Source organism: Callorhinus ursinus, unplaced genomic scaffold (genome assembly GCF_003265705.2).
Source record: "Callorhinus ursinus isolate GAN/ISIS: 27379988/994484 unplaced genomic scaffold, GSC_fseal_2.0 scaffold56, whole genome shotgun sequence".
Lineage (NCBI taxonomy): Eukaryota > Metazoa > Chordata > Mammalia > Carnivora > Otariidae > Callorhinus > Callorhinus ursinus.
Window position 1 is genome coordinate 9,002,468 of NW_027397118.1, and position 13,141 is coordinate 9,015,608.

General features: G+C 43.6%; 1 protein-coding gene across 4 annotated transcripts in view; it reads left to right on the forward strand.

The window, feature by feature from the left end:
* Window positions 1-12,216, forward strand: part of MYLK3 (myosin light chain kinase 3) — a 51,094-nt gene extending 38,878 nt beyond the window's left edge. For all 4 annotated transcript variants that reach the window (XM_073884360.1, XM_073884359.1, XM_073884361.1 and 1 more), the window contains exons 9-13: window positions 16-86; window positions 7,814-7,942; window positions 9,124-9,276; window positions 10,213-10,345; window positions 11,304-12,216. In XM_073884360.1, the coding sequence (XP_073740461.1) occupies window positions 16-86; window positions 7,814-7,942; window positions 9,124-9,276; window positions 10,213-10,345; window positions 11,304-11,363 (546 nt within the window). In that variant the 3' untranslated portion in view covers window positions 11,364-12,216. The remainder of the gene's footprint in view (window positions 1-15; window positions 87-7,813; window positions 7,943-9,123; window positions 9,277-10,212; window positions 10,346-11,303) is intronic.
* Window positions 12,217-13,141: the final 925 nt, after the last annotated feature.

Below are 13,141 nucleotides of genomic sequence, written 5' to 3' on the forward strand. Positions count from 1 at the left end.
CTCTTTCTTTCCCAGCCGGAGAACATACTGTGTGTCAATCAGACAGGACATCAAATTAAGATCATTGACTTTGGACTGGCCAGAAGGTAAGAGGTTTGTATTTTGGCACTTTGATAAAACTCCTGGGGGGCTGCTGGTGGCTCTTTTGGATGTGGTTACCCACAGTTCAGCCTATTTTTGAGTTTTGGGACTGACACAGAAAGCTCTGTCACTTAGAGGCTGGTAGCCTTTGATTGTGCAGATAGGCCTTGTTATTACCTGGGGGTGGGGGGTGGGGTGGGGGTGGCTCCATGCTTCGGACTCTGCTTCTCCTTAAAAAGCTGTGGGATTAATTGTATTTCAAACCCCCTGTCTGAGCAGAGAGGGTGTGATGGTTAAAGGAGGACCACTGTGTGGGGGGTCCTCAGATCAATTCTATTCATCCCCCGGACCTGGAGCCAGGATGTGCTGCGCTATGTGAGGTATCCAGAACCATCCCTGCCCCCTGGGAAGTGAGTAGTTTAAATAGGATTGTGCATATGTACCAGTGTAGGGTGGTGTCAGACTATGTGGTTCTGGGCCTCTCAAGACTGGGTTAAATCTTGGTAAAATGATGATCAAATGAAATGCCTGCTGACATGGGGCAGTTTTGAATGGAACTTTGAATGGAATTTAAATGGAATAATACCTTGACAGTGCAGGCCCATCCTAGGAGGGTGGCTAGGTTTTCAAGTTGGACTGCATAAAGTAAACATATGACTTTAAAAATATCTTAAAGTCCCTTAAAATGCCTAAAGCATAGTGAAGGAGAGTTTATCAATAGATAGATTTACAATCCTGTCCAGTCGTATGTATGATGAACACTCTAGCCCCTGGCACACACAGTCAGTGGTGTGGGTTCTTCGCAATGGCAGGAACAGACCCTTGGCATTGAGGAGGGCTGTCCCCCAAACTTTCAAGCATCCACAGTCTACAAATATGGGGTAGTTGTGTGCCCATCCTCCAGGCTTCCTCCAGAATTCTATTTCCACCAGGAATGACATTTCCCTGGGAATCACATATTTTCTAGGTAGGTCTTCACACTAGAGCTGAATTAAAGCAGTTGTTTCTGTCACTTTATAAGCCTAGCGGTGTCCTCTGCTGCATCCACGAGGGGATGAAAGCACAGCCTTGTCACAGTGGAGACAGAACCTCTTGCCTGACTTCAGCCTCTGGGGTCCAGACCTGTCTCCCAGAAGTAGTAGTGAAAACCACAGTGGCAGTCTTCCTACGTCCCTCTCCCATTGGGTGAAGTGGTACTGTTACTTATCTCTTTGTAGGGGTGAAAGATGCGTTTTCAGTGCCTGCATGATGGAGGGAGGCCAAGGGTGAGGTCATGAGAGTAAAGGCAGAGGGAAGTTCATATAATCCTACTGTACCTTCAGGATCCCCATTACACAGTATACTGTTTTTCATGAACAATATACCAAAGCCCCCAACCCAAATATTTCAAAATCACATTTAATCCATAATGTAAAAAATTGCTTAATATTTTCCTAAGTAATGTCTTATAAAGTTGGGATACATCCTATACACTTGCAGGTATTATCCGCTAGAGCAATGTCTCTGAATGTATTTTTTATTATCAATGCCTACCTTCCAAAGAGCCTCTTTAGACATTTCTTTCCTAATCACCAGGCCCCCTCCTCATGAAATTTAATGCTGCAGTTGTCCTTTGTATCTGTTTATGTACCATGGCCCTTTGGAGAGCCACAAAGCATTGTAAGAGCTAAGACTTTTTTTTTTTAGAGATTTATTTATTTATTTATTTGAGAGAGATAATGAGAGAGAGCACATGAGAGGGGGGAGGGTCTGAGGGAGAAGCAGACTCCCTGCTCAGCAGGGAGCCCGATGCGGGACTCGATCCTGGGACTCCAGGACCATGACCTGAGCCGAAGGCAGTTGCTTAACCAACTGAGCCACCCAGGTGCCCTAGCTAAGACTTTTTTGCACTTCCAAGAACCAATGCTCACATAAGTGGGGCAATACTGTCTTCGCTGAGCATGCACACCCTCCCAAATGTGTATGTAGTACCCTCCCAACTGCCAGATGTCCAGTTGCCAAATGAGTATTTACAGTGACAAACTGAATTCAGAGCAAGGATTTGCCAGCTGAGGCTCCTGGATTCTGGGAAGGCTTCTCTGAGTGGTTGGAAGGGAGAGATGGACGGGGTGTGGTTATCTGCAGGCAGTAGTATGCTGGTAAATGTTTATCAGCTCTGGGGATGGGGGGTGGGGAATGGGTTTGACTTGTAGCCTTTGCTAATTTTAGCTGAGTTCAACCTACCAACATGATGTCACTGAATGCAGATTGGGAGGAGATGGGCACAACTGACTGTCATGTACCGGTGAGAACCGGCTCCAGCATATGGGGGGTGAGGGGGTGGAAGGGTGAGGTGGGGGTGGGAGTGGTGGGGGTGCATGGAAGTTGGGTGCTGGTATAGGATGTACACCATGCATGCACAGGATCTCTTGGGGAGGGCAGGAGCTGGGGTGGGATCGGGGGAGGAAGATACAGTGAAGATGAGGGCGTTAATAAGGAGTCCTGAATGTTGGAACATTATCCTCTAGGCCACTAAGTTACCTGGTGGGGAAGTGAAAAGGGCTGTGGGCCAACTTACCAAGCATGTTAGTCAAAGTCTATCCCCAAACTCTCAGCCGTCCATCCCAAACTGTCAGATAAATTTCTTAACTGGGACAAAGGCATTGATGACAATAATTTTGCCAATGCCCCAGAGATGGAGGGCAAGTCCAAGAAAATAAACATGGGGAACCACATTGAAGAGAAGGCCGCCATGTGAAACTCCTGGGCACTGGGGAAGTGCAGGTGTCTGAAACATGTGATACTCAGGAAACCGCACTCAGCAGAGCTGGGCTGACGGAGGCCCAGCTTCCAGTGGGGAGGTGAAAGGAAAACATCAAAAACACCCTCAACAGTCTGGCAACCTGGCCATTGGGCAAAAGGATCATTTGGCAAATTGGATTTTGCCAGATTGGCCTGCTTCCTGGGAAGCATGTCCTAAGAAGAAGACTCTGTGGGGGCAATGTGCAGGTTGAGAGAGCATATTTTATATGCCAGAAGTAGTAAATGTTTGTAAAGAAGGAGGAAAAGCCAGTTTTCCCCTATAATACAAACTGTAGAAAGTAAAGTGGTATTTCTGGGTGGAGCTATTAGAAGATGCTGAGATTTTCATTGGGGGGATGGCCCCTGTCATGGAGCCAGTTGGGGGGGAGGTTTGGCACACACAGATCTTCAGAGGCCATGACATCCAGCAAGAGGGAGCAGCGTTACACCAGGCTGGGCAGTGAGACCCATCAGTGGGTCTAAGAAGGGAACCTATCAAGGGTCAAGGATGGGGTTGGGTTGGGAAATATCTTATTTAAGTTTGGTCTCCAGAATGTTGGGTGCAGGGTTCGGCTTCCTGACTGCCAGTCCGGTGCTCAGATTGGAATCCAAGCCTATTTCATCAGATCCTTTGGCAGGGCAAGGAGGTGCCCACCCCAGCCTCCATGAGGCTGCCACCTCATATGTGACTCTATGGTCACAGAGGGCCTTATGCTAGGAATTTGGAGAGGGGGTCTTGGTGGATATTTTGACCTGGCTTTGGGGTTAGTCGCTGCCACAGTACTACTGTATAACAAACCACCCCAGGGGCTCAGTCGTTAGGCATCTGTCTTCGGCTCAGGTCATGATCCCAGGGGCCTCGCATAGGGCTCCCTGCTCAGCGGGAAGCCTGCTTCTCCCTCTGCCACTTCCCTTGCTTGTGTTCCTCTCTCACTGTCTCTGTCTTTCTGTCAAATAAATAAATAAAATCTTTAAAAAGAAAAAACAAACCACCCCAAATTGCAGAGGCTTAAAACAGTCATTTCTTCTCATCCACCCATTTACAAGCCAGCTGGGGGAGCGGTATGCTGGACTCAACTCATAGCAGCTCATGATAAGGAACCTTGTAAACAGTTGTTAAAACATACTGTTAATTAACAATTAACGAACTTATATGAAAAACAAAGATTACATTTTCAGATGTTACCACTTCCTAATTATTTTACTACATTTCACTACTCCTGAGGTCATTTGTGCCTGTTGTATGTGTACAGTGGGAAGGCCGTGGAATGGTGTGCTATGGCAAGTCTCTTCCCAGCTCTGCGTTTAGTGATGTCAGGATGGTAGTTTGCAATCAGTCAGGGTGAAATCAGTATTTATACCACTGAAAATGGCAAATGCTGCAAATCAGGACTTTTGTTTTGTTTTGTTTTAATCAGATGGCTGGTTGTTAAATATTTACCCATGCACCACTGGTCCGGAATCACTGATTCCCAGTCACTGAGCTGACACGGCTTGGATCCAGGATGCAGATCCTGGGTCCAAGGACGGATCTGCTCCATGCGTCTCCCATTCTCTCCTCATGGTGATGGCAGAGGAACTAGAGGGCAGGCTTTTACAGTCTAGCTTGGATGGGCCCGCTGTCACTCCCCCGACTGCTCGTATGGCTGGGCCCAGTGTCATTGGGGTGGGGCAATATATGTTGCCTCTAGTGGAGTGAGCTACAAAGTTGTGTGGTACAGGATGTGGCTATGGGGCAAGATGAAGCAGTGAGAACAATCATGCAGCCTCTGGGAAAGTGGCTTCCAGGGGCTGAGAGCCTGGGTCTTCTCTCCTCTCTTTTTCCTTCTTCTCTCCTTTTTTGCGGGGGATGGAGGGAGGTTTCAGATCTTTTATTGTGAAACACGAAACATGCATTTAAAAAAGTGAAAGTACACATTGAAAAAGTACATTTATATCATAAAGCACTGACTACATCATAGTTGCAAATACATTTGCTGGAAACACAAACCAATTTTCATTTCTACACAAATATTAACTTACTATCTAGTGATAGATATTTTGTACATTTTCAAAAGAAAACAACACACTATTTTACAACAAAACCAAAATTAAGATCTTCATCAAGGCTTCTTCATCCATTTACTTAACAAAGGTTTTTTTTTCCTCATAAATGAATCAAATACTATATCGTCCTCTTCTGATTATTGGCCCTGAGGTGCTGGAGGCTGTGGCCTTCCATGGGGACTTGTTTGAGCATAGTAGGCTGCTTGTTGTCCCTTTCAGCTCGGCTCCCCGGCCCTGAGTCAGCTGCCAGGATAGGGGAGCAGCATGTTGCCAGAGGATGGTTCCTGCTCTCTTCTAGGTCCCTTGCTTCCCGCTCAACAAGGCTACCATGATGATCCTTTTAGCTCCTTCACTGGATGAATGTAGGCTGTGTTGGCCCAGGTCTGCATTTATCTGGCTCTCAGCAAATTTGGAAGAGAAAGCTCTTTCACAGTCACTTCCCTGGCTTAAGGGAAGCAGGGCACATTGGCAGAATATTCATTTTATTCTCAATTGCCTTATCTGTAAGATGGGGACAGTAATCTTACAGACTTCATGGGGCTGTTTAAGAATGAGAAGAGATTATATATATGTAAAACTTTTAGCCTGGCAAACAGGAAGTGCCCATTATATTTTATAAATTAATACTTTTTTTTTAGAACAATCTTAGGTTCACAGTGAAATTGAGGGGAAGGTGCAGAGATTTCCCATATACCCCTTGCTCCCAGTCATGCCTCCCCGACCAGGGTAGTACAGGGTAGTACATTTGTTACCATAGATGAACTTACACTGACATATTATCACTCAAAGACCATACTTTACATTACTGTTCACTCTTGGTGTTGGACATTCTGTGGGTTTGGACAAATGTATAATGACATGTATCCATCGTTATGGTACCATATGGAGTATTTTTAAGCCTACAAATCCTCTGTTCTCCACCTATTTATCTCTCCCTTCCTCTCCCCACCCCAACCCCTGGCAACCACTGATCTTTTTATGTCTCAATAGTTTTGCCCTTTCTTGAATGACCTCTAGTTGGAATCATACAGTAGCCTATTCAGACTGGCTTCTTTCACTTACTACTGTGGACTTGTTTCCTCTATGTCTTTTCATGGCTTGATAATTCATTTCTTTTTAGCACTGAATAGTATTCCACTGTCTGGATGTACCACAGTTTATTTATCTACTCACCTACTAAAGGACATCTTGGTTGTTGCCCATTAAATTTTAGCTAAAGACTTTCTAAAAGACTAAAAATTCTAAAAACCACTTTTAGCCATCCCCTTTCCCACTCAGCCATCAACTCTCTTTCTAACCTTTATTAATCTTCCTGTCCAGAACCTTTTTTTTTTTTTTAAGATTTTATTTACTGGGGCGCCTGGGTGGCTCCGTTGGTTGAATGTCTGCCTTCGGCTCAGGTCATGATCCCAGCATCCTGGGACTGAGCCCTGTGTCGGGCTCCCTGCTCAACGGGGAGTCTGCTTCTCCCTCTGCCCCTTCCCCTCCCCCTACTTATGCTCTCTCTCACTCAGCATGCGCTCTTTTATTGATTTATTTGAGAGAGAGAAAGAGAGAGAGAGGGAGCACGAGCAGGGGCAGAGGCAGAGGGAGAAGCAGGCTTCCTGCTGAGCAGGGAGCCCCACCTGATGCGGGGCTCAATCCCAAGCCCCTGGGATCATGACCTGAGCCAAAGGCAGACACTTAACTGACTGAGCCACCCAGGTCCCCAGAACCTTTTTTCTAATTCTTATTCTTTTTGTAATTGTGTAAAATACACATAACATAAAACTTAACATCTTAACCATTTTTAAATTTAATTCAATAGTGTTAAATATATACGCAATTTCTAGAACTCTTTTCATCTTGCAAAAACTGAAACTCTATACCAGTTAAACAATAACTGGTCATTTTCCTCCTGCCTCCAGCACCTGGAAACTACCATTCTACCCTCTGTCTCTGACTTTGACCACTCTAGGTACTTTATCAAAGTGGAACCATACAGTATTTGTCTTTTTGTGACTGACTTCTTTCACTTAGCATAATGTCCTGGAGGTTCACCCATATTGCAGCATGTGTCAGAATTGCCTTATATTGTAAGGCTGAATAATATTCCACTGTACGTATCTACCACATTTTACTTATGCAGTCATCCACCGATAGACACTTACTTGGGTTACTTCCTCCATTTGTCTATTATGAATAATGCTGCTATGAATATGGGTATGTAAACATCTCCTCAAGATTCTGCTTTCAGTTTTTTTTGGATATACACCCAGAAGTGGGATAGCTGGATCATGTGGTAGTTCTATTTTTAATTTTTTTGAGGAACTGCCATACTGTTCTCCATAGCAACAGCACCACTTTACATTCCCACCAGCAAGGGTTCCAATTTCTCTACATCCTAGCCAGCTCTTGCTATTTTCTGGTCTTTTGTTTGTTTGGTTGTTTTATAGGAGTCATGATGGGCAGTGGTATCTCATTGTGGTTTTGATTTGTATTTTCCTGATAATTAGTGATATTGAGCATATTTGCTTTTTCTAATTCTTACTGTCATCTCGCCAACCAAATTGCTCACATCATGAGAGCAGACCTCCAGACAGCTGCTATCCAATTTGTTTGTGCTTGTTCATGTGGCTACATGCTGAATAAGATATATTGATCATCTCTCCTTTTCACGTTGTAATTGCTTGGAGGGAGAGGGGCTGTGGTTTTCTGATTCTTCCTAGTGACTTAGGAAAGTCTGAAGTTGGGGCCAAGGGTATAATGATTACTCAGTAAACTGCATATGGTGGGTTGGGAGGTCCAGACAACATGGCAGACAGGAAGGGTTGGGAATGTCTAGCTCCTACCTGGAATTAGTCCCAGCCTCCACATCTTCTCTCAGGGCTCACTCCCATGGTCCTTTGCACCCCCTCTTCCCCAGGTACAAGCCTCGGGAGAAGCTGAAGGTGAACTTCGGCACTCCAGAGTTCCTGGCCCCGGAAGTTGTCAACTATGAATTTGTTTCCTTCCCTACGGACATGTGGAGTGTGGGAGTCATCATCTACATGCTGTGAGTGCCCAGAAGCCTGGCTCCCAGTGAGAATAGGGGCCATCTGTCTTAGTTTGGGTATCCTTAGAAGCAGCAAAACTTTGAGTGTGAGTCATTTGAGAGGTGTTCCCAGGAAACAGCAACAGAGGAGTAGGGAAGTGAGACAGGGGAGGACACCAGTAAAGCATGTGCTATTCAGCCACTTACCACTGTGGGCAACTGGAGTTGAATCCTGCGGGGGAAGTCTGGGATCCATCGTGGAACAGCCCTTCACAGTTATTCTATCTGAACAGGGAGGGACTTAGGGTATTTATACACCAACTCTTATCAGTCATTGCTTGTGAGCTGATGCCGAGGCCACTGGTTCCCTGAAACTTCTGAGTGGATAAAGCAGCTTCGCCTGGAGAGAAAGTTCTCCAGCCAGGAAATGCAGTACAGCAGAGTAGTAAGGAGAGGAGATGGACAGGGCAGGACACTGACTGCTGCATCATCTAACCTTGTCCCTCCTGCCCTGCGCCTTTTTCTCTGGACTGAGGAAGCAGAGTTAGGATGGACTGAGAGGAGCTATGTACACTGACTAAGCATCCTTATCTCTGTGTGACTTCCCTTGGCTTTTTCCTCAGAGGCCCAATCAAGTCATGCTTTGCTCCCAGACCTATCATTATGGTACAGTTGCTACCGTGTGTCCCCACACTTTGTATGTGTGTACACATCAGGTGGGGGAAGTTTGAGGCCCGAGTCCAGCCAGTTAGACTGTCCTGTCTCTCTGGCCTCACTCTAGAGGGGCCTAAGGAAACCAGTTTTCTTTTGGGCCCTGAGGCCTGGGGTAGTCTCTAAACTAGCCAGGCTGTCTCAGAGACATGCTAAGGTATTTTTAAATTAAATCAATATGTACCTGATAAGTGGACATATTGGACTGGGTCTCAATTTATTCTTCACTTCAGGCTAAAAGGAAAATAGGTGAGCATGACTGGGGATTTATTCAAACACTCTTCATGCCTCTAAATTTTCAGTCCTGCCACTTCTTCCCCTAACAGAACACACTGGACTATTTCCTGTGGAGAAGTAATGGGGGTGCTTTTCTTTTGAACCCTCTTGGTTCTGGTTAATGTTGCTTGAACCTTGTAAGACCTCTATCCTGTTGTTGCGTGTTGGCAGATAATGGCTTTCTACAGACTGACAGTCCTTTCTCTCCTCTGTAGACTCAGTGGTTTGTCCCCATTTCTAGGGGAAACAGATGCAGAGACCATGAATTTCATTGTGAACTGTAGCTGGGATTTTGACGCTGACACCTTTGAAGGGCTGTCTGAGGAGGCCAAGGACTTTGTTTCCCGCCTGCTCGTCAAAGAGAAGAGGTACCCTTCATTGCTCGTCATTCTCAAACCATTCTGATGGGACCACCCATGTGAGTGCTGTGAATATCAAGCTGGTGCTGGGCGGTGTCCTCTGGACCAACTCTGTCCAAGGTTTCTTAGTTCGCTACCTCTTTGGAGCAAAAAAAGTAGCAGGGAAAGAGATGAAGGAAATCAATTAAAAAATAAACAACTAGGAGCATAAAATTTAGAGAGTTTTAGAAAGGACCACATATATAAATTAGTCCTACTACCAAGTTATCACTTTTAATAGGTTAATGTTGAAAAAAAGTTGAGATATGTAGATGTTATTCCCCAGAATACAGGCCAGAAAACCTCATTTGTTGAGAATGAAGGCCTACTTTGTTTTCAGCAGCCATATCCAAGTCATGGATGGAACCATGGAGTTTTCTGATACTCATCAGACATAAAGAAATAATTGCAAATGACCCAGGATGAAGCCCAAGAGTCTGGGCTCTGAGACAGCCCACAGTTCCCTGGCCTTTACTATTTTGTTCTTTCTGATGGTGAAAAGTTGTGAGAGGAAAAGTATTTTTAATTCAGATGAACAAAACTGACATTTTTCTCTGGAAAGAGAGACAAGCTTCTTTCAAGGCTCATGTTCTTTGACTTCTTAAGAGCAATTCCAGGCTCAGCTGGCCTTGCTACTCCATGCCTCGATGCCCAGCTCTCTGGAAGAGGTGACTAATCACTGGGATACAGTCTCTCTACAGAGGGCAGGGACATTTTGCTGATGACTTTCTTGTACTTCTAAGGAGGGGAATTTTAGACACGAGGAGTTCCTTTTTAGTACGTGGCACGAATCTCGCCAAATGATTAATCCGTTCCATTGACTCGGGCTTCCTACCCAGCTGAACCATCTTCTGGACAACCAGAAAAGGCAACCCTAACTGACAGCTTCAACTTCTCTTTTCTCAGCTGCAGAATGAGTGCCACACAGTGCCTGAAACATGAGTGGTTGAATAATTTGCCTGCCAAAGCTTCAAAATCCAAAGTTCGTCTCAAATCCCAATTATTACTGCAGAAATACATGGCTCAGAGGAAATGGAAGGTATCTGTTTTTTCTTAGGAAAGGCAGCATTTGTCTTTTTAATGTGTCCTTTGAAAGAAGTGTAGCTAAGTTTTTACTTACATTTTCATTCTAAATAGAAAGATTATTTAGGAGAAAAAAGTATCTTATGTCAAAACCTGTTACCTTGATTAAAAATGCCACCGACCAAAACCAACTGGCATAAAAGTGGCATTAAGTTCATACTTAGGTGGACACTTGTAGTGACAGAATGAAGTTTGAGCATGTGTTCTCAATGACAATAGGAGTAAAGGGCTTGGAACTTATTGCCTGCAGCTTGAGATTTGATTCCTCCATATTTCAGAAAGAGGGGCTGGGAAAACCCTATTAGGTTGTAAAAGCTTCATACTTTTATCTACAAATAGAATTCTTTGGTACCATGGACATAAAATCTGTCCCAGAAACATTTGTCCTCCAGGAAAGTGGCTTTCCAGCATTTTGATATCAACTCAGATCCTCACTAAAAATCAAAAACAAAAGGCTTTACCTAGAGAGCCAGTATACAAGTATACAAATACATACATACACATATGAAATAAAAATATCTCAACGTTTGCTAAACAGAGTGTGATGTACTCAGGTATTTTCTATTCTGTGGTATTTGTTTTCACTCAAAAAAGTGCTGGTCATAACCCACCAATTTGACTTCATGACCCACTGGTGGATTATGAATCACAATTTGAAAGACAGTATTCCAGTGGGCTCCATTTTTCACACGAAAAGGGCGGGATAATGTATTTTCTCACTTCACACTCACTCCAGAATGCCCCAGTTGTGTGGCTATTCTACTAGAATTTTGCCACAAATTTGTTTTCTCCATTAGGTTCTCAGTTTTGAACAAACCCAAGTGGCTAAACTTGTTTAAGTCCTTTTATTTTTTCTTCTTAAAGCAATTGGTCTAAAATATATTTTTTTCTTCTTTTCTCTCCTTAACATCAAGAAACATTTCTACGTGGTGACTGCTGCCAACAGGCTAAGGAAATTTCCAACTTGTCCCTAATTCTCAACTCTGCTGCTCCCATGGGCCCAGATGGTGATGAAGTGATAACTCAAAATTTTTAATAATCCAGTCTTGTACTAACATTGATTCCACTTGTTTTGTAGAGAAAGTTTATGGCTCTTGCCTTCCTTGTGGATGAAAAGTGGCTGTAAGGAAAGTGACCTACAGACTTTTTTCTGCCTTACAAGATCATACTAAGTTGAAATGCTGTGTTTACTTTTCAAGTATACCTACTTTGGGTGATAAGTGTAGGCATGCTTTAGGTAGGTAGGAAACTTCTACTTTGTGTATGTCAAATTTATAGTCCAAACTTACTCTGATTAAAGAACTTAGTAGACAATTACACAGGGTCATTTTATTCAGTGTTATTCCCTCCAGTACAAAGAATTCTTAGAATTTTGATTTGCTCACGTGTGAGCTGACATTTAACTGTACTACCCTGCTCTCATGGAAAGCAACGTGGACTTAGGGCCATGATCCTCAAACTTGTTTTCACTTGTGCTCCCTTTTGAGAATCAAACCATACATCCTTTAATATTCTTTGAAACTTCAAAATATACCACCTATCCTGGCTAAATCAGAACAATGATTATTTTGAATATGCTTTTTAAATCTATACACACCTCCACCATCTCCTAATTGGCCCTGTCCTGGCATTGGTAGTCTCACTCCTGGCCTCCCTTCCTCAGTTACGAACTTACGGTCTAGTAAGTCTGGAACTGATATGCAATATGTAAAACAGAAGAATGTAACGATGTTCAGCTTTCTGAGAGAAACACAAATGGTACAGCATGAGACAATAAAATGCTCTGCAACTGCTTTATTAAGGATATACCACTCTCAGTGTTGTCATTTAACTTACAAAATGACTAACAAGGAGTATTTTATTATTGGAAAGTAAAGAATGCTTTTAATTTCCTTGCTTCTAACCTGATTTTTGTGCTATCCCCATGAACTTCTCGGTTCAGCAGTTTTAATTACTTTTAGCTTAGTTTTTTGGTTTTTACTTTTAGTTTTTAATTAGCCATGCAACAGTTTCACAGCCTTTTAGGATTTTTGTTCAAATAAAGACCCTGCTTTTTTTGGCAGAGGACGTGGGTGTGGGGAGGGAGGCAGAAGGTGGCGAGGTAAATCCTGCTGCTGCAGTTCTCACGCTGTAACTCTTCTCTGGAAGGCTAACTCTTGTCAAGAACTAAGATTTTTCAGTACCAGCATATCTAGGCCTGCTCCAAGCTGGCCAGCCAGTGGATGAGCATCAGAAGAGATAGATGCTGAAAACCTCCCTTTCATGGGAGAGTACAGTGATTTGGTAAAATGCCTTATTTTAAAACAAATTTCTTCTCTGAAAAGGTCTTATGAGGGCAGCCTCCAGAAGGAGCCAGAGAGGTGACCTTATAATTCTGTCAGGTACTGTGTCCTCCTTTGGGACTTCAGACTCTTGGGAATGCTATGAATCTTCTCCCCAGAAAAATGTAGTTAGCTATCTTGATCTAGAGCAGCACTGATAGAAATATTATATGAGCCATATACATAATTTCAAAATTTCTAATAGCCCCTCTAAAAAAACCTGGTGAAATTAATTTTTAAAAAAATTTTTATTGTTATGTTAATCACCATATATTACATCATTAGTTTTTGATGTAGTGTTCCATGATTCATTGTTTGTGCATAACACCCAGTGCTCCATGCAGAATGTGCCCTCTTTAATACCCATCACCAGGCTAACCCATGCCCCTACCCTCCTCCCCTCTAGAACCCCAGGTCCGTTTCTCAGATTC